The 27,338-nt window shown below is 38.0% G+C and overlaps 2 protein-coding genes and 1 long non-coding RNA gene across 3 annotated transcripts in view; all 3 read left to right on the forward strand.

The window, feature by feature from the left end:
• Window positions 1-2,626: 2,626 nt before the first annotated feature.
• Window positions 2,627-9,105, forward strand: LOC132312864 (probable NADH dehydrogenase [ubiquinone] 1 alpha subcomplex subunit 12). The gene is made up of 5 exons (XM_059811406.1): window positions 2,627-2,782; window positions 3,661-3,687; window positions 5,408-5,496; window positions 8,391-8,500; window positions 8,590-9,105. Exons 1-5 carry the CDS (start codon window positions 2,694-2,696, stop codon window positions 8,746-8,748), a joined length of 474 nt encoding a protein of 157 aa, XP_059667389.1. The 5' UTR covers window positions 2,627-2,693; the 3' UTR covers window positions 8,749-9,105.
• A 2,080-nt stretch (window positions 9,106-11,185) lies between these two features.
• LOC132312865 (D-xylose-proton symporter-like 2) overlaps window positions 11,186-27,338 on the forward strand; it is a 27,719-nt gene continuing 11,566 nt past the window's right edge. The window contains exons 1-8 of the mRNA XM_059811408.1: window positions 11,186-11,603; window positions 11,769-11,866; window positions 16,404-16,482; window positions 25,418-25,477; window positions 25,639-25,705; window positions 25,799-25,923; window positions 26,827-26,928; window positions 27,125-27,338. The exon at window positions 27,125-27,338 is cut by the window's right edge and continues 155 nt beyond it. Coding sequence (XP_059667391.1) covers window positions 11,550-11,603; window positions 11,769-11,866; window positions 16,404-16,482; window positions 25,418-25,477; window positions 25,639-25,705; window positions 25,799-25,923; window positions 26,827-26,928; window positions 27,125-27,338 — 799 coding nt within the window. The 5' untranslated portion in view covers window positions 11,186-11,549. The remainder of the gene's footprint in view (window positions 11,604-11,768; window positions 11,867-16,403; window positions 16,483-25,417; window positions 25,478-25,638; window positions 25,706-25,798; window positions 25,924-26,826; window positions 26,929-27,124) is intronic.
• On the forward strand, window positions 11,873-16,048 carry LOC132312866 (uncharacterized). Its single transcript, XR_009483339.1, has 2 exons — window positions 11,873-15,627; window positions 15,711-16,048. It is a non-coding gene; the product is annotated as an uncharacterized LOC132312866 (long non-coding RNA).

Below are 27,338 nucleotides of genomic sequence, written 5' to 3' on the forward strand. Positions count from 1 at the left end.
AGTGGTGAATTTAAATCTTTATATGAATAAGTGGGTATGTGAATGTATTTTTTAGATGAACAAACATAGTATAAATATTTGTTAAGAAATTCAATATCAAAAAGATGAACAAACATATATTAGAAAAAAATATATAGAATGATAAAATATATAGGCATGTGTGAGGCAAAATGGATGAAATATTGAGTTTTCAATTATTCATTAAAGAAACAGACGCAATAAGAAAATGGAAAAAAAAAATAAATAGTGAAATAAGAGGAAAAATGAAAAATTGAGATCATTTTGAGTTCAATAAATTATCATGTTATTACTTATACAACATTTTTATTATTATTGTTTTATCAAATACAAATTAATTGAACAATACATGTGGCATATCATATTATGTTAAATTGAATCAAACTGTTATCAATTCTGATGGATCATAATCCACATTTTATTTGAAAATTTAATAAATATCAAGTTTGTTCGGCTAATTATACCAACTTTAAATTAAATTATAATCAATTTAATAAATATCAAGTTCGTTGGGTTTTTTCAAATGATTATCTTTATTTTGAATATGCAATACAGTTACTTCGAGATTTTAATTTTCTACTTATGCTGCATTTTGGCCGGTACTATAGATTTATTACACTCTCAAAATACACATGCTATATTATCGAAGTAAAATGGTAGGAGAATTACTTTGTCCTCCCTTCATTTTAGAGTCATAATTTATATTTTAACTTCACTAAGATATTGTTTGATAAATTTGAAAATTAATTTTAAAAAAATAAAAAATAAAGTGTTGAAGTTTGTAAGTAGTAATAAAAATTGAAATTTATTTATTTATTTTTTACATTATTTTGAATTTTAAGTATTCAAAATTAAGTTAATCATTTTATATTTTACCCTGTTTTAAGTGATTGATATTCAAATTATATTATTAAACTTGTCTATTTGGATGTTGCTTCGAATTAATTATTGAATTAGATTATTAAATGATTTCAATAAAAAAAAAATTATGATAATCACCTAAATGATACTTTTTCTTTTCCAAAAGGAGTCTATTTTGGGAACATGACTTTCCCAAATTAAAGAGTCGCGGTTCCTCACAAGAGATACTATTTTTGAGACAGAAAATATAACACTTTACTATGCACTGAAAAATCAGTTTATGGACTAGATCATACAGTTTGTTATCGTTTTTTCATGGTTGGATTCGGTTTCGATTGTATAAGCATGGAACTAGGCCTGTAAACGAATTGAATTTGGATTGGATCGACCAAATTCATGTCCGACTAGTTTAACTAACATATTATTGGATTCACAACGCTAATGAATTATCATATTGAATGTTTCAATCTATATGCGAATCGGATTGGATTTGAATTGGATTAAAAATATTCTTCATTGACGTGTCTAATTACTATGAATTTAGATGGGTGGATAATTGTTAATATATAGAATGGTACATAATATAACTCTGAAGATAATGATAAATAATTAAATATATAAATTTAACAATAAATAACTGATACACATATTTTTTTTCCCCGCAAGCAAGAAAACATATTTATTGATTAGAATCATAAATTACATCGAAGCTAGCTTTATGCAAAACAAACTCTGGGAAATTATCATCCTATAAACATGTAATTTTTATTTTGTAAAGCATAAGCAGTAACTGTGCGGGCAACCTCTACACTAAATCAAAATCAGGGTGATGATGAAGCCATTCACAGATATCTTCTACTAGAAGGCTAAGTAAAAAAGACGAAGACCCATTCAACATCACAGACTTGACAATGACCTCTGCATCAATCTCAAACACAATACGACTGTAACCCCAACGAATAACCTGGTCCATAACCTTTCGAAGCACCAAATCTTCAGCCACTAACGGATCTGAAACTCTTTGAAAGAAAAATGACGCCAACCGCAACACTTTTCTCCTATGATCACGCAGAACAATTCCACCTCCAGCCTCACGTAATACTTTGCAAAATGATGTATCAGTATTAACTTTAATCACGTCCACTGGAGGAGCTTGCCACCTAACAGGATTCCCATAGTTGTTTTGCCCTAAACAGTGTGATCTCATAGTAGCAAAAAGAGCAACATTACAATTTAAAAATTCAAAATAGTGAGCTTCTCCAATTCTAACTATCTCCATTGCATCCCACCATTTTTGCTCAAACACTAAAGTATTACGCGCCTTCCAAATCTGTCAACAAAGAAAAACAACCATACTCTTTATCGAGTGCTCCTCACTTAAGTCCGACCAATTCTCCATTTTTGATCTCCACCATTTATCCCAATGTCCATAATTGATACGCATATATAAATATATATGTATAGTATTTATAGTGTCAAATTTTATATAATTCATATTCAATTTATTAAGGTAACGATTTAACGGATTCTAATCATTTTTAAATTTATAATTCAATAGACATTCAAATAACCGGATCAAATTCCAATCAAAATTGGATCCACCGGAGTACGAAATCAAGATTAATATAAAATATTTTGAATAATTTACACAAACCTCCCTATGATTTGTCATAATTACACGAATCTCCCCTTTAGTTCGGTTAATTTACACAAACCTGCCCCCAAAGTTTTGGTTTTCTCAGATAATCTCTACTCATGTGAATTCGTAGAGGAAAAGAAGAAGCGAACAGAGGTTCGTTTGAAGAGAGAGAGATATGGCGTCGGTGGTGAGGAGCGCGTTGAAGGCGATCAAGGAGAAAGGCATCGGGAACTTCATCAGGGGGCTCAAAGAAGAAGGATATTTGTCAGTCATTTCCCCTATATCTACATCTGCAAACATGTGTATTTTTTCCTCTTTTCATGTTTGGTTGCTGAGAAAATCCTTTTGAACTTTGAATCTGAATTTGTTTCGATAGAACTATATCTTAATTTAAATTGTTCTTGTTATTGAAAGATCCTATATCTCGAGAATACGTCTGCTTTACCTTGCGTTTGGTTGCTGAGAATGTTGAGGTTATATAAATGAAAACACTGATTTTGAAATTTAAGTTTCATATTGTTTGTTCTCGAATTATTTATATATTTTCACCGCAACTTAGCAAAATAGTTGTGCCAGTGCTCAGGTTGAAGGTTTTTGTTAGGTAGATTCGCAAGCAACGAAATTTTATGATTCATATTCGAATAAAATGTAATTCTTCTTCATAAGGTCTATATCCAAAATGAGAAATCCAGAAGGAAGGGTAAGACATTGAGATGCACACTGGCCACCAAGTCTGAAAATTTTATGGGTATTTCGATAAATTATATATGTCTTCCAATCAACGAACTCCTTTAAGGATAAACTCAAACAATTAGTGGTATTGAAAAGTTCATCCCAGCTGCTGAACATTTTGATTGATCAGGGGGCCTATATTGCAGACTCAACATCATCAATATGCTTTCCAGCCTCCTTATGCACAATTTACTTAGAATTTTTTGCCTTGTTAATTTTTACCCTGAAATTATCTTTTACAGGAACATTTGAACCTTTTTTTTTATATATGTACTTATAGCCTGACATGAACTGTATTATTAAGTGGCATGTTTTTTGAATTATTAGCATAATTGATCTATTGCTTTTCAGTAATTTATAATTTTATAACTATATTGACTGATCTTTGTTTTATTTTTTCCATATTACAGGAGATGCCTCCCGGATGGAAACCTTTTGTAAGTCAAACTGTATTACTCATACTTGACAGGGTTTGGTTCTTTGAAGATCTTTAGCAAAAAAGTATGATTATATTTGGAAAAGAGAACTACTTTAAATTCATGGCTAAATATTTCCAACCGTTTAGAATCTGTATCTCTTCATGTTCTATATGGCAAACTGTTACTTTCTTTATCTTTATATTTCATGTGGCTTATTATTCATTCATCTCCTGTTGGGGTTCAGGTATTTTGAAGGTAAAGGGTTAATACTGTCACAGTGAAACATAAGTACATACTGTTTTAAGGAACTTGTGGCTCCTATATTGTCACTAGTCTATGAATTGCTAGAATGTGGGTGGAAATTGTAACTTAGGTTATAAGTGCAACAAAGATTTTGAATTCAGTTTGAATGCCAATGAAATGATATAATACTTTTCAAGCAATACTCAAATATTTTCATGTAAGAGTCAAATATTTTCAAAAAAAATGAAAAATTTAAGGAATGGAGAACAAGAACTTGGGTGCTTTAAATTTGCAAACTTTATTCCAAAACCTTGATAGGAGATTTTCTTTTTTCTTTTCATAAGTAAAACCTTGATAGAAGTTGAAGAAATTAAAAAGGGTTTTGGGTCTTCTCTACATGTATTTGATCTAGCAAATTCGAACTTCTTTTGGTTAAATGGATTCTGATGTACCTCATCTTTTGATCAATCTGACTTGGCAAATTTTTCATGAGTTGCTTGCAATGTTGCAAGATTTTATTGAGTCATCTCACAAGTTGAAATGTATATCAATTCAATCCCAGACTAAGGCCTTGTACAAATATTTTGACTCATTTTTAAGGGGACAAAACGTCATCTCTGGGTACATATAGACAATTAGTCCATTCAGCTCAAAGTGTCTAATTTTGAACACAAATATGGCCCTTTTGTAACGTCACCAACCATTTTCATGGATACATTATCTACTCGAAAGATCTTCCAGAACATTCTGCATGTTCTGTGCATAAAGCAGATTTTGGCTAGTGAAACCACTCTCCACATGACTCGTGCTTACCATATCCCGCCTCGGATCTGTTTTGAAATTATGTGGCTTTGGCCATATCAAAGAGCTTGGGAGTTAATTCTCCTCACCAACATTTGTCATTAAATAATTCTGGAGAAGAAAGCAATGTGTCAGAAAGCTTTTTTTAATGCCCCTTTGGATGTCTATTCCTACCTGTTTCTAGTTTTGGTTTTGTTTCCAAATTTATTTAATGTACAGAGCGTTATCATTTCCATTTAATTGGCTTTTAAAATCTTAGTTCTTCCTTTTGAAATACTGTTTCATGTTGACACATACGCGTGTAAACACAATTAATTTTATAGCCAATGTTTCACTCCTCTTCACTATTTAGGTACTAGTGAAAAGGATGCGATGAGCTGAGATATTGGTGTTGGTGTTTGAAAAGAGTGTCAAATATCCATTAACAATGTTGGCACATTGAACATGGTCACATTGTTTATGGTAAAAAGTGCTAAAATAGGAGGGTCCATGTTATTGCAACTCTTTCCATCTTTCTCGCATTTTTTTGGGCGACAACCCCCCCAAAACAACGGCTCCCATTTTCTCCCCCTCATATGAAGACTAAGTAAAATGTTTATCAGCTGTCTCCAATGAAATAAAATTTCAATTTGTTTGCTTCCTTAACATCATCTTTTAGCAACTGTATTAATTTTTTGTTTGTGATTGATTTCAGGCAAACCAAGATTCACAATATAGGTGCAACGCTTGTGGGAGTTGATAAAATTGGTAACAAGTATTATGAGAAACTTGACACTCAATATGGTCAGTGTCGCTTCTTCCTCTTCTTATCATCATCGTAGTCATAATCATCATTATCATTTAGCAGAGTTGTTAGGTGAATTTGGTCATATCATGAGAGTGAAACTTATTATTCTTTTCCATAGCATTTGACACAAAAATACTATAGAATGGAGTCTTACAAATATTGGAACTGTCATCACAATTGATAAAATTATTTGGGAGAGAATAATTGTCAAGAATTCCGTACGAATCTTCCTTTGATGCTACTACAAATAGAATCAATTAAATGATATGTAACAAGCAACTGGATGATTTGATCTATATGGTCCCACTTAGTGAAACTTGTGCAAGTAAAAATTCATGCCTATGAGCAAAGCCGAAGCACCAATGGCAAACAAAAAACCACTCACACCCTGAGTGGATCAAAGCTTAAAATATGAAAGGATTTTCTGATATAGCAAACTGTCCCTTTCTCATAGTAACTAGGAGGGACCCTCCTATTATCACGAGAAGTGGAATGGAGGGAGTTACAAGAAGAGGGTGATGCAACGTTAGAAGAATTGGCATTAACTCTGATCATCTTGAGACTGCTTAATGATTTCAAGTCTTTAACTTCATCCACATGCACCACAGCAGAATCAAAATTTTGAATGATACTCTCATTCTTTTTTGAAAATCCATCTTTACCTAAGGTGCTCCTACCTTGATCGTCTGTTTCTTGAATTTTGCTAGAAATAGGATTATTTCTTTCCTATTCAAGCAGTTTTCAATAGAAAGTGAATGAAAATTGGCCTTTTTATTCTTTCTTTATTTATTTATGGGTGACCTCCCAATGTTAATAATTTCCTTGGATGCACAACCATCTTGGGTAACTTGCTTACATGTGTTATAGCCAAGTACTTTACAAGTATCAAAATTTTGAGGTTTCCAAGGGTATTCAGCCATAATCTCCAAATTAACACTTTGTAGGTCAGAATTAAAGGATGGAGGAAGGGGGTCATTGATGGATATCTCTGTTTACATGTAAACTCGAACATAGGCTTCTGGTACCATTGGTTCACCCAATCGAAGGGGTTGATTTGGCTCTATCTGTTGCGAGTCCAACATTCCGAAGAAACATTAAAGAACTTAACCCAAATTGGGTTAGAATTCAACTTTTCCTTTAGCAATCACACTCTAGGTTGCCATGGCCTTAAAATGATTAGTTCCCTTGCAATATGCCTATGCCATGAACCACTCTGAATGATGGTTTCTTTCCCTTCCACATTGTTAAATTTGAAGAGAAACAAACCATTTTCCAAGGTTATTACCTCTTTAAGCCCATATTTACCCAAACCTTTCTATAGTATTTTCAACATGTAGGGTAATTTACCTTCAATAAAATAGTCCAACCATCCTCTCCATAATTCATCGGAAGAAAATGATATAGAAAATTTTCCGTTTTTCGTGGTTGGCTTTACATATTTAGTCTTATGTTTAATTTTATCTTCTTCCATAGTTTACCAAATAGAATGCCCCAATTGCCCACAATCGGGTCACGGGTCGGGTCCTGCTAGGAACACCCATTGGGTTATCAAGTGGATGACCCAAAGAAGCACGGGTTCTAAGAATAGAATCCACATATTGGATGTGAAATTTTGAATTACCCGCTTTATGGATGTTGGAAACTAGGAGATCACAACCGCTCTTTAGAAAATGTGGAAGGGATCTTTCTGTTTCGGTTACAGAAGGAGCTACCGGAAGTCCTATTCTTTATTTTCGTAACTTCAGTGTGTGTGTGTCTATATAGCAGGACATGTGTCGGCTGTTGATTAGATTTGTTAAGTTCATTACATAGTGGCGGCACATTTCTGATTTCCTGCATCCCTATGGGAAGGCTGCCTATTGAATTGCAGCATAATAAACTGCCTTCTGATATGGCAATATCTACAGTGATTGCTGAAGTACCATCTGCCTCGTGCACTTGAGCCGTGTGAACACCAGTTGTCTCTTCACTTTTTTTTGTTTCTTCTGCCGGAGATTGCAGTGTAAATGTTGACGGCAGCTTTGCTCTCCTAGCTGTTCTCATTGTCATCTTTTTTCCCCCCATCTTCACTTAATTAACAACATTCAGAACCTGAGCAATCAGAGTCTTCACACTCTGTTTCTTCTACCTCAGAGGTTTCTTTCTCTGTATATTTGGAGATCCAAGCCAGGAGATTGCACAACAACTGGAGCAGAGATTTGTCGCTGCTGTGACTGTTGCAGAGATGACCTTTTTGCTGTAGCCTTTGCTGCAACATCTCCTGTTGTTATTGCAGTGGTTGGGTCTGAGAATGGACCTCATCCAGCTGCGACAGTTGCTCTTGCCAGAGATGAATACCGGTTGACTAAGGTTTGCGGACATTTCCTTGTTGCTCACTGGGTGCCCACGACCTGATCTAGAATTATACGTTGCCTTTTCCATTGCTCTAATTTAGTTTATTTTATTTTTATCAACTGGGGTGTGGAGATCCAACTTTCACGGATTTATTATTGTATCTTTGCTTGTTGTTTTCCTATTCCCAATTTTAAATTGCATTCATTAATGCAAGATATAATTTATTCATCGAATTCCCATCACCTTTATCACTCTAATGGTACATGCCTCATTCAAATGGGTAGGTACCCTCCTTATCTTGAGTTGGTTTTCCTACAAAAAGTGATGTTCTAATTCTCTCTCCCCACCACCCCCAACCCAGTGGCCAGAACAGTGATAAACCTGTTTGTTTATAATGATCAGCCATTGACCCATAAGATCTCCTAAATTTACTGTCTGCCCTTTTGCTTGTGCATCTGCATACTCGTGCGAAGTTACTCCCGTGTTTAAGAAAACTGACCCGTTTCACTGGTTTGATGGCAAAATTAGCACATCTGATGGATTGGTTTTCTTGTAGGACGACACAGGTGGGTGGAATATAAGTCGAAGGATCGTTACAACGCGTCTCAGGTGCCACCAGAATGGCATGGTTGGCTCCACTTCATAACTGATCACACAGGAGATGAGGTGTGTTCATCTTAACCCCAACTTACATGACTTAACTGACACCAGTATATAAAGCCAAACACTGGTTAATTGAAAGACGTATCTTGCAGCTTCTGATGCTGAAACCAAAAAGGTATGGACTCGAACACAAGGAGAACTTCTCTGGAGAGGGTGATGCGTACATTTATCATTCTAAGGGACACACCCTCAACCCTGGACAGAGAGATTGGACCAGGTACCAACCCTGGCAGCCCACTAAGACGTCCTAAGTTTATTTCTTCAGAAGGAGCAACCGCAGAAATGCAAGGAAAATTTATGGATGCTTAATTGGTGTCTCTATTAATAAATGACTTGTACTTGTTTGAAGCAGTGGAAGTGTTTGAATGTGTTTAATTTGGAAAACAATGAACTATCAAATTCATAATCTTACTTTTGAGCATGGTTTGTGAATTTGTTGACACTTCCTTGGAGTTGTTTTCTGTTTCTATATGATCGACCAATATTGGTGTGGTGGGGAGAGGGGAAGTCGTCCTGTAAAATGTCAATTTTCATGTACTTGTGGTTGCAGTTAAGACAGATAAACTTTACCGTCAATAAAAGCTCTATTAGACCCTCATTTTTAGTAATAGGATTCACTTTATATACACATTTTTCGAAATTAGCCTTTCTTGCACTTAATTTTGGCTGAGCAGCAGATTGCTGTTGTGCACAGCATGAAGTGAGTTGTATGGTCACCATTTCTTTTCTTGCCACCTTATGTGTATGTTGGAAGTTCTGGAGGAAGATTAGTGATGTATGATTTGTTGGAGTTATAATTTTGATCTAGCACCAACACAAAAGATGTTAAGAAAAGGTCTCTTGTAGTCTTGTAGACTTTGGGATAAATGTTGTGGCTACTTGATTATCATTTAGACAATCCGAACTATTAAAAAGAGTTAAATGAGAACAACAGTTTTTTGAAAATTCAGTTATAAAAATGGTTTTTTTAGAGAATTACTGGTTTGTAATTGAGTTTTCAGAAAACAGTTTTCATAAATAGTTTTCAGAGAACTATAAAAAGACCGTCATATGAAAACAGGTCTTTTTATAACTTAGTTTTCAGAAAACAATTTTCAGAAAATTGAGCCAAATTGAGTTTTTTGTACAGTTTTCCGAGATCAGAAAATTGTTTCCATAATTACAAACCAAACAAGTTTCATGTTTCCAGATAACAGTCTTTTATAGTTCTCTTAGAATTGTTTTTAGAATTACAAACCAAACAAGCCGTTTGTTTTAAAAATACAGTTTTCAAGAATTCGGAAAGCAGAAAACTGTTTCATAAAATATTAAAAACAGTTATTTGAAAATAAGTCATTTTTCAATTGAGTTTTTTAAAAAATACTCTGTCTCAAAAAGAATATATCTTCTGGGAAACTGTTCTCCAAAAGAGACATTTATTTTGGGACATAGGTAGTAATTACTTAAAAATTGTCAACGAAATAAGTTTTTATACCGTTCTCATAAAATAGAAAATTGTCATAAAAAAATTGAATCAAGTAAGTCTAAGCTTTATTTAATTATTTTTTGAGCAATATCTAATTTTCAATTCTCATGAAACAAAAAATTATTCTAAATTCCAGTCTAACGGAGACATGTATGGTTTGGGACCTCATTAAATCACGGGGACTTAATCAATGAAATCGTGACAACAAGATGAATATTTTTGGACTGAGTCCATAAAAGTGAATTGGAGTGGACAATAGTGAATAAGTGTAATCACTAGCTATAAACCAGTGGATCAAAGTCGTCGACAAGGATGAGGTTACGTAGATAACTTTAGCTGGATTAGGACTTTAATGGTTGGAGCAACTCTAGCTGAAAGTCAAGTCTCCGGTGCCTTCACGAACATCGCACGTTAGGACCTCTTTCATAACATTCTGCCATTATCACAAATAAATAATTTCTTCACACCACAAACACTACAATACTAATAAGTCCACGACCTTTATTGGCCACCTCATCATCTGGAATTCCGAATCCCTTCGTGGAATTTTTTTAGTGCCATTTAATAACTCCCCTAACTAATTATATATTTTTTTCTTTGAATGATAATAAGAAATCACAATGTATGATTGATACGTTTTACTTAATAATAGGATTAAATATTATATGACTTGCTGTGTACTATTTTTTGGGCACTTGAGATACTCTACTCGTCTGAAGGGAGGTGCCGTATCCATACGGTGACAATAAATTTATAGTGAAGAGCAATACAATAAATTTATAATGTAATATTACACGAATAATGAAAAATTGTTTCAATGACGTGTAAGTAAGTATTATAGTGTGAGAAAAATAAAGAGACACCATTTTGGAAGAACTCAACGAAAAATATATTGTAATTATGAAAAGATAAAAGTTACCTTTCAACGTGAAAGACAAGAATTTTTATATTTTTATAAATAAATTAATTTGTGAATTTCTTGCTGAATTTTTTTTTAAAAATAAAAATACTAGAGAAGCTCAGTGACAAAGAAAGACAAATATAAGTGATAAAGAATATGAAGCCTCGATTCGTGTACAATTAATTGACCCTTTTTTTAATACTAGTATGTATAAAATTTTGGGAATGATTTTTGTGTCATTTTCAATTCATTTAATTTAATTAACAGTGACTTGAATTCCAGGATTTTAATCCACGTGGGTCCACAAAATCGCCTCTACGGCTCTACCCTGTCTTCAACCTTCCAGTTTTCGCTGCGTCTAACCTTCTAACGTAGCCATATTTTGGGCCGCTCTTTTGAAATCCCGACCAGTATAACTAACCTTTTGCTCTCTCTCTCTCTCTATATATATCTTTTTGTTTCTCTCTCTAACCTCCTTTCTCTTCTCGTGAAACCATTACTTGCAGCAGTAATCCGACTCACCTAACAAAGTGTCCGTACCGACCCATCCTTTTGAACAAACATTCACGTGTAAACCTCACAAATCAACACTCTGAATCAATACAAAGGAAAAACCCTAGCTCTTCCTTCGCCGATCAATTTTTCCATCAGTTGTCACATTTTCAACCTCTCTCAGCACCCCAATAATGGCCTCTGGGAATTTCGATCCCGAGCAACACACCTTCTCCTCTATTGGAAAGGTTTTTTCAATAAACATTTCCGATTTGAAGACTCCATAAATTTCTCTTTGTTTTTGTGTCTATATATAAATACATATTTATGATTGTATGTATAACTTTATTGTGGTTAATTATATGTATATGTATATGTTTGAATGTATTTGTAACTTTATTGCGGTTAATTAGGCGGGGAAGTCATCAGGTGAAATCGACGGTATGCAAGAACCTCTCATCAATGGGGAAGTGCATTCCGAAAACTATTCGGTGCTCTCCGCTATCCTCCCGTAAGTTATTTAATGCATCTATCGCTCAACTTCACTCTAGTCTTATCATTTTACATTGTTGTATCAATTTTTATGTGCAAATGAAATATAAGCATACCACACTAGGGTTTTGTATTTAATCATTTATGCCTCTGTCATTATGGGTTTATATGTTTTAAGCAAGCCAAGGTTGGTAGTGTAAGAAATAATGGAGATTGAATTACTTTAAACCCAATGTTAGTTGGGTTGAAATTGATAATAGAGGTAAAAACAGATATAGCATCGAGGTGAAGTTCAACTAATTTATTCCTAATTATAAATGAAATGCAACACCAATCAAAACTATCTGAACATTGAGCAATGTACTTGATATGATGTATCATGGTAGACCATGGTATTATACAATGGCAAATTGACAACGCTATATTAAATTCTGAATTTTTTTACCATGGTTCAACAATAAATGTGGATTTTGATTTATCCTATTAACCTAAATGTATTGGGATGATAAAAGGGACACTATCTTTCAGATTAGATGATAGCAGTTTTAGAGGACTAGTAATTAAGGATTGGATGATAAAAGGGGCACTATCTTTCAGATTACACGATAGTAGTTTTATAGTACCAGAAATTAAGGGAGGCTTGTTTGTTGCATTTTTGTTTTTTGTCAACTCATCAATAAAAAATTGAAACCTTAACCTGAATATTCTCTTTATAATGTCATTTGAGCACTTAATCACTCGTTGCAACGACCGTTTCACTTCCTTCTACGCTACAATGGCTGTGGCAATTCAAGTACTTTTGGTATTTTTAGACAAATTCCCATCCCTATATCTCTTTTCACCTATTAGTGACACATATTGAAATATCTAGAAAAGTCATTTTTCTTTTCATCTCCAGAAAGTTCTCGTAAGTTTCCTGATCTTGTTGGCAACCTGGTATTTTTAACATTAAGAGGCACTAAATTGGGTAATATCAATGGTAAAGCAAATTATGTAAATGCTGGATTGCTCTAAGGATCAATGCTTTTAGCCCATATCTATTCATGATAATTTTAAACAAAATCATAAAAAACATAGAAGGAGACATCCATGGTGCATGTTGTTCATCGACGCTATAGTGTTAGTGGATACTTCTAAAGAAAAGTTGGTAACAAAATTAGAAATGTGGAGAAATGCTTTAGTATCAAAAGGTTTAAAATTTAGTAGGACTATAACTGAATATATAAAATGTAAATATAATAAAGAGTTAGATATTGATAATGAAATGATCACACTTAAAAATCCAAGGTTATTCAAAGTAACCATCTTTGATATCTAGGTCAATAATACTAAAGGATGGTGGCATAGCTATTGATATAATTAGTAGAATTGGACAAAATGGAGATATGCCATGCTAGTGGTGTTGTATGGGATAAGAGAATAACTTAAAAGTCAAAAGGAAAATTTTATAGAACAATTATTAGGTCAGTTATATTATATATGTACCAGAGTGTTGGAATTTGAAAAAGAAATAAGAACAATAAATTCATATAACTGAAATGAGTATGTTAATATGGATAGTAGAGTGACTAGAAGAGATAGGTTACTAATCAATTGTGAGGGAGAAACTAGGAGTGGTACCAATTAGTGATAAGATAAGAGAAAATAAACTTAGGTGGTATGGAGACATACAACGAAGTCCTATAGATGCCAGTAAGAAGGCAAGACTAATTTGTATAGAAGGTAAGAGACAAAGAGGGTGATGGAAATTAATATGGGATGAAGTTATTAGAAAAGATTTGCATAGAAGATAAAGGGTAAAGGGTGATAGAAATTAATATTGGATGAAGTTATTAGAAAAGATTTTAAAAAGTTAAATATTAGGGGTAAGATTACTTGTTATAGAAAAAAAAAAAAAAAAAAAGGGGAAAAAATACAATTCATGTGGCCGGGCCCATTAGGGTTGATTCTACTCTTAAAGAGATTTTGGATTTCTTTCAAGCTACTAGATTGTAATTACCCACTCCACCACATGAATTGAACCTGTGCTCAGTGTGGTAGCTTGCCAGTGCATTTTGCCCCCTCCTATGGCACACCCGCTCATAAGGTCGTCACAATCACCCCCCTCCCCTTTGGGGCCCAACGTCCCCGTTGGCCACACTTCCGGCTCGGTCAGACTCTGATACCACTTGTAAAGACCAACTCCACCACATGGTATGATATTGTCCGCTTTGGGCCCGAATCCGCATAGTTTTGCTCTTTTGGGTTAAAGCGGGCTTAACCTAGCCGGAAGTGTGGCTAACGGGGATGTTGGCCTCGGGGGGGTGATTGTGACGACCTTGTAGGCTGGTGCAAGAGGTACTGGTAGGCTACCACACTGGGCACAGGTGCACAATCCCACATTGCTTGGGTGTGGAAGGGGAAGTGCTATATATGTAGGTGTGTCCCTCCAATTGATATGACCGTATGAGGCCTTTTGGGGTAAAGTCCAAGAGTTAAATAGTGCGGGCTCGAGCCCAAAGCGGACAATATCATACATGTGGTGGAGTGAGTCGTTACAAATGGTATCAGAGCCTGACCCAGCTGAAAGTGCGGCCAACGGGGATGTTGGGCCCCAAAAAGGGGGGTGATTGTGGTGACCTTGTGGGCGGGTGTGCCGTGAGCGGGTGCAAAAGATACTAGCAGGTTACCACACTGGGCGAACTAAAAGTGTACAATTCCACATCGCCTGGGTGTGGAAAGGGGAAGTGCTATATATGTCGGTGTGTCACTCTAATTGGTATGAGGCATTTTTGGGGTAAAACCCAAAAACAAAATCGTGCTGGTTCGGGTCCAAAGTAGACAATATCATACCATGTGGTGGAGTGTGACCTTGTCTAATTTGATTCTGGTTAAGATAAAATACTAGCGATATTATGAACTGTGCTGTGACCCATTTGAGATAGAACGTAAAAAAAAATTGATTTCAAGGATGGAGATTGATTTAAGAACACAGAATTAGCCTGGTGTTCCTTATGGTGTAAAGCAAGGCCTGGAGAACCAATGGTGTCACCAGTAAGCTAAACAGTGGGAAAATTAACCCCATCCAAGTTAGCTGTTACACCCACGACTTTCATAGTTGGAGTGTTTATAGTGTCGTTTGAGCTAAACATGAGAAACTTAACCCATCTAAGCCAGCTGTTATACCATGGACTTCCATAGTTGCATGTTTTTTGATTGAAGTTCACATTGGTTCATTTGAAGCAAGTGAAACCTTCTTAACTCTTATAGGTTGTAGTTCTTATAAAAATGGTAGTTTTCATTATAAAATAACTACTGGATTTCTAGTGCATTGGGGAAAACATCCTGGCTTGGCTGAAAAAGCTTTTACATAGCAATAAACTGGAAGGCTCTGGTCTACGCGCGGCCATGAAAAGGGTTTGATGGGTCCATTATTGGAATGACTTTTTGTATTATAACATAGTAGGCGACCAGTGGGTTATTGTTCTTTTTGTGCTTATGTTACTTATACTGCTTTTGGTACAATGGTTGGTTTTAAGCATCATCCATTTCATTTTGTATGTGCAAAAACACCATTTTTTTTTAGCTGTCAATAACAAGAGCTCGCCTGCAGCAGTGGCATATCTTTTCTTCTTCACTTCCTAATTCTTCTGCTACTGCTTCGGCTCCTTGAGAAGTAGGCTCAAAAGCTGAAAGGGAATTGTGAGCTCCAACACAGAAGTGGAAGAGTTCCCAGTTTTGTATAAAGGGCCCTGTTAGCAAGTTTAGGAACCCCGCTTACCCTTCACCTATCTGATCCAGGTAATTCATCTTCTTGATTACAACTGGGCATTTTGGCTGTTTTCAGTATGGGAAGCTAGCTAATGCCAACCTTTTTCTGACAGACGAGTTGCTATGAGATCAAGCCGGGGCCCTTCCTCTTTCTAAGATTATTCAGTGACTAGGAAAAACTGCAAAAGTTATTAAAAACCATGTCTTGCAGTAGGAGCTCATGATTTCATGAAAGAATCTATATGGATTGTAAGCAAGAAACATGCTAAGAATTTGCTTGGTTGCCGTGAAGCCATAGCCCTTAGATTGCTTAGGAAAACCGGCTTTATTTAGTAAACATCTTTTCTTTCTTTGTGATTTCCTATCTAGAATTATTCCCTTGATACATATATTCTTGCTTTTTGTTCCTTAAGACCATCATTCATACATGTCTCATGTAAGATTTTTTTTTTTAAATAAAGCTATAATATAACAGTTCCATCAAGTTTGAGATGTCAATTTTAACTGCTCTATATATTCCGTGTTATCCAGTCTATATAAAATCTATAGTACATGTAAAGAACGTGTTAATGGATCAGGCTTTCCAGTTGTTACTATTCTTGAACCTAGTGTCTATGTCTAAAACCAACTTGCACATCAAGCAAGATATCAAGTTTTATTTTTTATTTTTTGGACTGCAAGCTTTTTTGGCTTATTTTCTTGGGTTGAATTTCGAGTAGCAACCTTTATGGTTTGCTTACTTCGGCAAAAATGCAATCCATCTAGTTCATTTATTCAAACTGTAATGAGTGGCTCGGTCATTTCAGATTCTTTTTCCCAGCTCTTGGAGGACTACTTTATGGCTATGATATTGGTGCCACATCTTGTGCTACAATTTCTATAGAGGTATGATTTTGTTGACTCCTCAAATATATATATTTTTCTTAAATATAGAATAATGTTCATCACAGGTGCCATGTTGGCTCTATTTCATTGTTATGAAGAATAAGCTCGGTATTCTTCTCATGGGCTAGGAGTTAATTTAAAGTTAAGTGGCCTTATAAATGTGTGTGTGTGGCTGTATGAGGAAAACAATTAAGAAATAGTCTTAAGCACTAGATATGGGTAGATCATGGAATTAAATTCTGGTTTTCCTTGTAATAATACAGTTTACTTTCTGGAGGTGCCGCCATATTATTACAATATATGATTTAAATATTATTTTAAAATAGTGGTGGTTTTTTTGTTGATTTCATGAACTCTCGACGGTCAGAGGCCGTCTTTTCTGGAGGTCGCTAGTCTTCCTCGTTTGGATTTGAAGGGCGAAGTGGAGTGCTTCTCTTCCTCCGGTGATTTTGTGTTTTCAGTGGATAATCGCAGTACGTCTTCTCGCGAGCATACGCTTAGGGCATGTCTTGTTGGGAGATTTGATAGGGAGTGGGGTCTCTCGAGAACATTGAAGATTGGGCTACGAGGGTTTGGTTGATCTCGGCTTGTGTTAGGGTTTCTACTTTGCCTAATGGACTTTTGTTGTTTTGCTTTCCATCGGTCATGGAGGCTGTGAAGGTTCTTAATTATGGAAAGAAGAAATGGGGAGATGCTCAGTTGTTCATTGACTACTGGTACTACAAGGTTGGGTGCTCTGGGTTGAGAAAGAAGTTTAAATGCCGGAGAATCATTGTGTTCGGTCTTCCTCTCCACCTTTGGTGTCAAAATCTTTTCGATGTTGTGGGGGACCTTTGTGGTAGGTTCCGGGATGTCGAGGCATTTAAGATGAGCGATACAGAGAGGATCGTCATCACTGTGGATGAAGGTGGTGTGATCCCGGAGTCCATTATCGTGGAGGACAGTCAGCAAGTTTTTCGCATCTCTCCCATAGAGGAAATTGCCCCTTCTCTTGAGCCAATCTCCAAGTTTCGTGCTAGATCTGATGTTCTTAATCCTTTGGAGGTGACGGATAAGGGGGCTCGTTCGTCTCACAGATTAGTTTCTGGTGGTGGGCGTGAACCAGTGATTCATAGAAAGGCTCTGCAAAGTCGCCCGAAGCAGGGTCAAGGACGAGTGCATTTCCACGTGCCGGAGACGAGTGGGAAGGAGCGCCTGGTTAGTGGGACATGTGGTTGGAGGACGGTTCCCCCCCGTTGTGAGTGGAATCTAGCTAAGGGCACACATGACTTGGCACGTGAGGCGGTCGAGAATTTGAATTCCTCTTCTGATGGGCTTGCTTGGAAAGGGCCTAACCAACGTGGGCCTGTGAAAGTTGCTTTGAAGGCTGATGGCAGGGCCGAGCATTTTAGGCCCCATTTGGTTGGGTGTCCATTTTCTTCTGGATCTGGACTTAAAGGTTTGCGGGCCATGAACAGGGCTGGACAGGTCAGGCCTATTCTTAAGCCCCTCTCTTCTTCTCGGTCTTTTCTTGCCAAGCCCAATCACTCTAGTTTTAGAGATGTTGCCTGGCCCAAATAGAAGCCTCTCTATTTCCATTAACGGGTTGCAGCTCAGGCCACCTTTTGGAATGGCTTCTAGAGGCGATTCTCACAAATCAGTTGCTTCGACACAACCGAAGGATGATGCGAGACACTGGTCTCAGGCGGAAAAGGAGGATCGGGTCTCTGTGAGTTCGAACACGGTGAAGGGATCTGAACTGAGATCGAAGACATTCAGGCATGGTGCGTGTTGTCAGAATCTGCTTTCTGGTAACAGTTTTGGGTTGCTCCAGTCAAGCTCCCTTTGTGAGGATGAGACTCGTAGCTGTGACTCCCTCAAGGTGAATGTGTTGAGTTGGTCTAATAAGTCTGGGAGAAGATGGACCAGAAAGGATAAGCAAAAATGGGTCGCCCGCAACGCGACTCCTAAACCGGGTAAGTCCCCCCCTTCTTGTTCTTGTAACCCCCCCTTTTCTCATTCTTTTCTCTCTTCTCCTTCTTGTAGGTTGAGGAGGAAGAAGGTGGGGAATGGTTTGGTTGGTATGTCATGGATGCTCTCACCAGTGGTTGAGGTGGGTAATGAGACTGTGGATACGGCTGATTTGGGGTGTGGGTTTTTTGGACCGTTAGAAAGGGATGGGACGGTCGGTTTGTTTGTGGATGGGGGTTCGGATCGTGTCAGCGAAGGGCCGGAGGATTCTTGTTCGGATTTTTCCTCTTCTTCTCATCAGATGGCTACGTCTGGGTTTGACATGGGTGGGCTGGTCAAGCCTCAGCTAGATTCGTGTCTTCCTAAGGGGAATGAATTGGTGCCAACTCAGTCAGATTGTGAGCCAGACTTGATGACTGTTTGCGTGGGAATGGATATCTGTATCGTTCTCAATGAGGAATCAGCCTCTTTGTTGGTGAAAGAGCTACAGAAACATAGGCGCCTCACTGATGTGCCTTCGTGTGATTCAACATCCTTTTCTGAAGTTCATGATAGTGGTGTGGATGTAATTGAGGAGGACGAGAAAGGGGAGGTTGATGGGAACCGGGAGGAACAGTGTCGGTCCTTGGATATGGTTCTGTGGGAGGAGGAGAGCTTCTCGGATTTGGGGCTGATTGACCCTCTGGCAGTTGTTCATCTGGAGGGGATGGCCAGTGCGCTTGTCAGGAAGGAGTGCGATGACCTTGGCAAGGACTAGGTTTTGAACAACATTGGGCCCACGAGTGATTTGCTGGGTGTTTCTTGCAAAGGTAATCGGGAGCAAGCTTTAGCTATTCTTCAGGCTACGGTGGAGGGGAAAGAAGGGGAGATGATTCAGTTTTCTAGGATGAGGAGGAAGTAGACTCAACCCTCTTGGAAAGGAGAGAGGGAGCTGCGTAATCTCTGCTGTGATGTGAATTTTGATGGGGCTCTTGTGGGGGAGAAGGTGAAGGGGGGTGTTAAGAAGGGAGGGAGGGGTATGGGGGTGGAAGGCGCTGTTGTTTTTCCATGAAGCTATAACTTTTATCTTGGAATGTCCGTGGCCTCAATGACTCGGGCAAGAGAAAGGTGGTGAAGATGGCTGTGAGGAAATGGGGGGTTCATTTGGTGTGTTTCCAAGAAACGAAGATTGATTCTATGACTGATAGAGTTACTAAGAGCCTTTGGGGCAGTAGGTTCGTTGAGTGGGAGGCGCTTGATTCAGTTGGGACTTCTGGGGGTATTCTTCTGATGTGGGATAGGAGGAGGATGGATAAGGTGGATGTAGGGATGGCAATTTCTTCCAACCCGCTGGGTTTCCGCCCCGCTCCGCTCCTAATGGGGCGGATTTGGTAGCTCCATAAATGGGTTTGGGATGGATATGGTAAAAGAATTGAAAAACCGAAGCGGGTTTGGGGCGGGGGCGGATTTAGTGATGCCCCCACCCCATCCCCGCCCGCCCCCGCCCCCGCCCCGACCCCGATTATATATATATATATATATATATATATATTTAATTTAAGTGTTTATTAATATATTTTGACTAAATATTCGCTAGAATCATTACTTACTAAAATTCTACAAGTGTGCACGTGATTCAATCTTCAAAGATTCAAGATCTTAGTATTCTATCCCAAATTCAGGAATTAATTCAACAGTTTCGACTTTACCGCAATTAAACGGAGTATGCGAGGCGGAGTTGGTATTTTGTCAACCGGAGTAGGGGCGGGGATGGTATACCAATTATAAACCCGTCTCAGAGTTGGAGCGGAGTTGGTATGACGAATTTTTTAATGGGGCGGAGTAGGGTTTAGCCAACTCCATCCCAACTCCGCCCCGTTGCCATCCCTAGGTGGATGTGTGTAGGGGGCTGTTCTCTTTGTCTTGTGCCTTTATGTTAGAAGAGGATGGCTTCCCTTGCGCTTTTTCAGGTGTCTATAGGCCGATGGATGACTGTGAGAGGCTTGCACTGTGGGAGGAGCTTAGTGCGGTTCAGGAGATGTGGTCTCTTCCTTGGTGTGTGGCAGGTGACTTTAATGTGATTAGATCCCCAATGGAGAGGTCTACAGGTGGGTCATGGACTCCGGCTATGAGGTTTTTCTCGGAGTTTATCAATGATCATCAGCTTATTGATCTCCCGTTGGAGGGAGCTGCTTTCACTTGGTCTTGTGGTAGGGAGATGTTTACTTTTTCACGCCTGGATAGATTTTTGATCTCCGGAGAGTGGGATGAGCAGTTTCCGGATGCAATTCAGGCTGCGTTGGCTAGGGTGACGTCGGATCATATTCCTTTGGTTTTGGATTGTGGAGGTTTGAGCCCTCGTCGCACTCCATTCAGATTTGAAAACATATGCTTCGAGTGGCGGATTTTCTGGGTTTGGTGCGGACTTGGTGGGAGGAGGACGTGGTGGTGGGTACTTTGAGTTTTATCCTTGCAGGAAAGCTTCGTATTCTGAAGGATAAACTTAAAAAATGGAATAAGGAGGTGTTTGGTAACTTGGAGTGGAGGAAAAATAGGGCTCTCGTTGATATTGCAGAGTTTGATAGATTGGATGCGGCGGGAGGCCTTGAGGAGTCTCAACGGTCTAGGAAAGCAGCTTGTTAGGCTGAATGTGCTGAGATTGTGGTGATGGAGGAGATCTCGGGGAGGTAGAAATCTCGGGCTTTGTGGCTTAAAGAAGGTGACCGTAATACTAAGTTTTTTCACCGAACGGCTAATGCTCATAGGAGGGGCAATCATATTGGTCAGATTCGGGTGGATGGATCGCTGTTGATTTCTGATGAGGAAGTGCGAACAGGGATTGTTTCTTTTTATCAGAGGTTATATACTGAGCCTCTTCGCTGGAGGCCAAGGCTTGATGGTCTTCATTTTGACTCAATTTCAGTGGAGGATAGGGATGGGTTGGAGAGATCTTTTACGGAGGAGGAGGTCCTGAAGGCTTTGAAGAGTTGTAATGGTGATAAAGCTCTAGGCCCGGATGGTTTCACTACGAGTTTCCTCCTAGAAAGCCCGGAGGTGGTCAGACAGGATATTATGGGCACTTTTCATGAGTTTCATTCCACTAGGAAGTTCGAAAAGTCGCTGAATACTTCCTTTATTGCTTTGATTCCTAAGAAGGGGGGAGCTTATGATATTAAGGACTTTCGACCTATCAGTTTGATTGGGTGTTTGTGTAAGCTTATCACCAAAGTCCTGGCCTCAAGATTGAGGGGGGTTTTAGACGGAGTCATTTCAGAGTCTCAAAATGCGTTTATTGGGCAGACAGATTCTGGATTCCGCTCTTATTGCCAGTGAATGTGTGGATTTTAGGCTTCGTAGTGGCATTCCGAGAAAGCCTATGATCATGTTTGCTAGAACTTCTTGTTCTATTTGCTTGAGAGGATGGGTTTTGGTGAGAGATGGAGGAAATGGATTGTTACTTGCGTTTCATCTGTCATATTCTCGGTGCTGGTTAATGGTTCCCCTTTCGAGTTTTTTTGGCAGTTTTTGTGGTTTGAGGGAAGGGGACCCCCTCTCCCCTTTCTTGTTCATTATTGTTATGGAGGCTCTTAGCAGGCTGATGAGGAGGGCTGTTACCTTGGGGCTTTTTCGGGGCTTCAAGATTGGTCCTGAGGTAGTTCATCAATTGGAAATTTCTCACTTGCTGTTCGCGGATGATACGTTGGTTTTCTGTAAGGCAGAGGTGTCCCAATTGAGATACCTGAGATGTGTCTTAGTTTGTTTTCAGGCTGTCTCTGGTTTGAGAATCAACGTGGGCAAGAGTGTGCTTGTCCCTGTGGGGGAGGTTCAGGAGGTGAATTCCCTGGCAGCTGTTCTTGGATGTAGGACAGTTTCCTTCCCTATTTCTTATCTGTGATTGCCCTTGGGGGTCTCCTCAAGAAGGGTGGGTTGCTGGGGCCCAGTTATTAAGTGCTTCGAGAAGGTTGGCTGGATGGAAAAAACAGTATCTTTCGAAGGGAGGAAAAGTTACGCTGATGAAGAGTGTCCTATCCAGCCTCCCAACATATTTCCTTTCTCTGTTCCAGATTCCCTTTCTGTTGTTAGGAGACTTGAGATAATTCAACGTAACTTCCTTTGGGGTGGTAGGGGGGAGGAGTTTAAGTATCATCTTGTTCGGTGGGAACATGTTTGCAAGCCTCTTAAGTCAGGAGGCCTTGGGATTCGGAGGTTGGTCCTCTTCAATAGGGCCCTTCTTGGCGGCTTTGGAGGTTTGGCAATGAAAGACATAGACTTTGGAGGAAGATTGTTGCTTGCCGGTTTGGGGAGGATATAGGGGGTTGGTCTGCTAGACAGGCTAGATCTGCTATCGGCGTGGGTGTGTGGCAGTCTATTGGGAAAGGTTGGGATGAGTTTTCTAAGCATATTAGATTCAGAGTCCGGGAAGGTCGGAGTGTCCGGTTTTGGGAGGTTCCTTGGTGCGAGGAACGTCCTTTGTGTCGACAGTTTCCAAGGTTGTTCAGGAATGCTGTGGATTGCCACGCTTTGGTTGCTGAATGCTATCGCCTTGATAGCGGTTGGTTATCTTGGGATGTTCGGTTCCAGCGAGCTTTCCAGGATTGGGAGCTGGATGATGTCACTGCCTTTTTGGACCTTTTGTATCGACAGGAGGTGGATGGCACTGGGGCGGACCTTTTGACTTGGGTGCCTTCTTCGCAGGGGACTTTTCAGGTCCGGTCTTTCTTCTTCTGTCTTTCCAATTTTCAGGCCCCCTCTTATCCATGGAAAACGGTTTGACATTCGAAGGCTCTTCTTAGGGTGGCTTTTTTGGCTTGGACCGCTGCTTGGGGCAAGATCCTGACTCTAGACAATTTGAGGAAGAGGAGACATGTCATTGTTAATCGGTATTGTCTGTGTATGACCGATGGAGAGTTTGTGGACCACCTTCTCTTGCATTGCCCAGTGGCCTATGATTGTTGGAGCCTTATGTTGGGTTTGTTTGGCGTTCAGTGGGTTATGCCTTGGACCTCACGGGGTCTTATCGACATTTGGAGGGGACAAAGGGTGGGGGCTCGAGTTCGCGACTTCTGGAGGGCGACTCCCCTTTGCATTTGGTGGTGTTTTTGGAAAGAACGTAATAGAAGATCCTTTGTTGAGGAGGAGTTACCCATTGGGGCTCTTAAGTATCTATTATTTGTTCTCTTTTTAGTTGGGGTATGGGGAGAGATTGTTCTTCTGTTGAGGAGTTTTTGGACTTTTTGGGGTCTTTGGATCCTTAGGCTTTCTTTTTTTTGCTCTTGGTTTTTGTTTAGCTCTTGGGATGCGTTCCCCTTTTGAACGCTTTCTAATACAATTTTGCTTATAAAAGAAATATATATATATATATTATTACAATATATAAATCTTAACACATGGTACAGTGAAAAGATGTAATGTTTCCATTAAATTCGAATTAGCGTCATGAAAAGTCTTTCTGTATGGAAAAAAATGTTTTGTAAAATATAATACAGAAGCTTAGATGGTATTTATTTCAATTCAATTTTAAACAACCACTAAATGGGAATTCACAAAATCCCTGGTTAACATTTGTGGGGCATATACTCAAGCAAAAGATTCCTACAAAGTTTAGAAGATCGTGTTGTTTTGCATGAAGAAAAAGAGTTTGTTACTGTTTCTGTTTTTGTATTTTTTTTCTTTTATTATGAAAATGGGTTTATTTCAAGCGTTTATATATGATGAATCATTTGAAGTTATGAGATTCATTGTTTGATCGTTGTTTTCCAATATGATACATATTTTACAAAAACACGTAGAGAAGATATCAACCATGATCAGAGAAGGGATGACCTTCTTTGTTAATTATATATGTATTGATTGCCAGTTTTTGCCTATATTTTATTTTAGTAGCGCTTGCATCAACATGGTTGTATTTGAGTCTATTAATTAAATCAACTCAATTCAATATTTTTCTGACTATGGTTCTATGTTACATGGACTCGGATACGTGTGAATGATACATGTTTGTATCATTGTGTCAGACGTGTTAAATCATCAAACAAGAGGACACATCGACACTGCTAAATATTCATTTTATTTTATTTTCTTGAGTAAAGTAAAGCTCTTATGTAACAAAGTGTTCAATATAGACAATTGACTCATTTTAAAGTATAATATAATGAAATTGAATTATTGGATATGCTTTTTCAGTACATGTCCAACCAAAAGTGTTGGACACATATCCCATACACATGTCCAAGCAATATGCGTCCAACATGGGTACTAAACTACTTTCAAAGAGTCCATGTAACATAGCTATGATTTATTAAATGAATTATCATATACATTTTCTTTATTTCTAATTTAATGTAGTTATGTAAAAGTTTATACACGTAAAGTGTATGACGGGAATTCTTTTATGAGCTTATCACTACTTCTGGATTGGTCTGTGTTCCTCAGCATTTCAATTTACCAGTCCTCATTGATTTATTGGAACCTTTCACAAAAATATTTTACTCCAGTTATGTTATGCAACCTAAGAAATTATGTGCTTGCTTTGCAACATTCGTCAAGATATGTTTTTCAATCTTTTTAACTGATCAGTTGTTATATAGGAATTTGGTGAGGAAAATGGTCGAAGTTCTAAGGTGCTTTAAAAGTTTAAAGTAGTTTTATGCTTGAAATATACGGATTCAGTTTCAAAGTTCTGCCGCTGATCGTAATAATCGTTGCTATACCTTCATTGCACATTAATGAGGCTTGGAGACTGCTAAGTTTCAAATGATATCGATTCCATTCTGAATTTCTGATTGCAATTGTCATGGATGGATTGGGCTGCTTTCATTGTATAGATAGGTCCTATGTTAAGATCCCAATTTGCTTCTAACTAAAAAATAAACTTAATTATCTTAACAAGCCAACAAACAGCAACTATATCTTGTCTGGCGAGGAGTTAAACTTTGATTTTCCAGCTCAAATATTTTTATTTGGTCCTTTTACTTCAATTTTCTAATTCTTTTTCACTTCTCTGCAGTCCGCCACATTAAGCGGGATTACATGGTATGACTTGTCTTCTGTGGACATTGGCCTCATAGTGAGTTTACAACTCTTTGTTGCTTGGTACCGCTAAATTTTCATGGAGTTTACTACTTCAACTTTTGCTACTAATTAAAAAAATGAAGAAAATCTGACAAAACAATTTTTTATTTTATTTATAATTATAATTTTTAATTCTGTGGCTGCTGCCTTTTGCAGACTAGTGGCTCATTATATGGTGCCTTGATTGGCTCCGTTTTGGCTTTTAATATTGCCGACTTACTAGGTTTTGGCTCTCTTCTGAATTGTGGGCTTATAGTTTAGAGTTCTTGATGTTGAGTTATATTGGTGGAGTCTGATTGATGAACTTGAATTATAGGAAGAAGAAGGGAGTTGTTTGTGTCTGCTGTATTGTATCTTGTTGGAGCTCTGATAACAGCAGTGGCACCTGACTTGGTTGTTATGGTGATCGGGCGTTTTGTATTTGGTATTGGAATTGGACTGGTAAGATAAATTACAGCCTTTCTGCTATTATATTATAGTTCGGTTCTTTATGAATTTTATTATTCATTCTTGTGTCTACATGTACAGGTACTTCCGTGTGTGTTTAATTTGGATGCATATGCAAACAATTAGATTTATAGTTCTAACTAAATACGTGTGTGCATGACATTCCCACCTGCAAATAAGCACAATTAAGCATGTGAAGAATGGATTTTACTCATTGTATTATTTTCTTCATTTTTTAACCTTGGGCATTATTTTGCACAAAGTGTCTAGTTAAAAAATCGAACTTGCGAGCTCCATGCTTGCTAGTCCGAGCTTAAATTATTGCACCAAGCACTGTTCCGTACAATAAAGTCTTTGAATAAATTTAATATTCATTATACGTATTTTTCCTGAAAAGATTCTCTTAGAAGGATTCATATGTTTTTTTCAAACTTAAATTGTTTTTACTTGGATTGCGAGGAAGTACTACTAGGCTACAAACCTTGGTAGTAACTGAAACTGGTATTTTGGTGTTCACATTTTGAAGAACATAACAAATGTAATAAAACGATGCCTGCTAGCTAAGCTTGTTAGGCATGTTGGTAAAACCGTGTGTTTGGGTTCACGTCTCCAAAGGAGTTTGAGCACTGCCTTCATCTCTAATCCCCCTTTGCCTATCCAAAATAGAAAAATTAAGAAGCAACTAATATCACAGAATTGCTGACCAAATATAAGAATAAGAAAATCAACTGGATCTCAGTGTCTAAACTCTAAAGTTGCTCGAGAAGTGACGGTTGAATTGTAATACATTCATTTTAAGATTTGCCTTCTGAAACTGTCGTTTTTTGTCCTTTTTCTTTATCATTACTTCTTTTGCAATTTCAAGTCATGTTATCTTTCTGCTTTCTGCTGATATAGGCAATGCATGCCGCTCCGATGTACATTGCTGAGACTGCCCCAAGTCAGATACGAGGTCGACTAATTTCTCTCAAGGAGTTCTTTATAGTTTTTGGGATGGTTGTAAGTACTACAAGCTTGCTTTGAGGACTTATGATTTTTTTTTTTAAAAAAAAATTGTTCTGTATGGGCTACAAAGCAAGATTTATTTGGTTCTTACTTTTTTTTCTCTTTCTTCTCTTTTCTGATAGTCGCCCAACATAAAATATAATTATTTGTGTCTCAAGTATTTCTGCAATCTACCTGGAGTCTGTTGCAGGTTGGTTATACAGTTGGTAGCCTTTTGGTTGATACAGTTGCTGGTTGGCGCTATATGTATGGAGCTAGCTCCCCTATAGCGGTGATTATGGGAATTGGAATGTGGTGGCTACCTGAATCACCTAGATGGTTACTTCTTTGTGCTATACAGGGAAAAGGCAATATGCAGGATTTGAGAGAGACTGCCATAGTTTGCTTGTGCCGGCTTAGGGGTG

Source organism: Cornus florida, unplaced genomic scaffold, assembly GCF_030987335.1.
Source record: "Cornus florida cultivar Cherokee Brave unplaced genomic scaffold, ASM3098733v1 CherokeeBrave_3.0.0_Hap2_Chr06, whole genome shotgun sequence".
Classification (NCBI taxonomy): Eukaryota; Viridiplantae; Streptophyta; class Magnoliopsida; order Cornales; family Cornaceae; genus Cornus; species Cornus florida.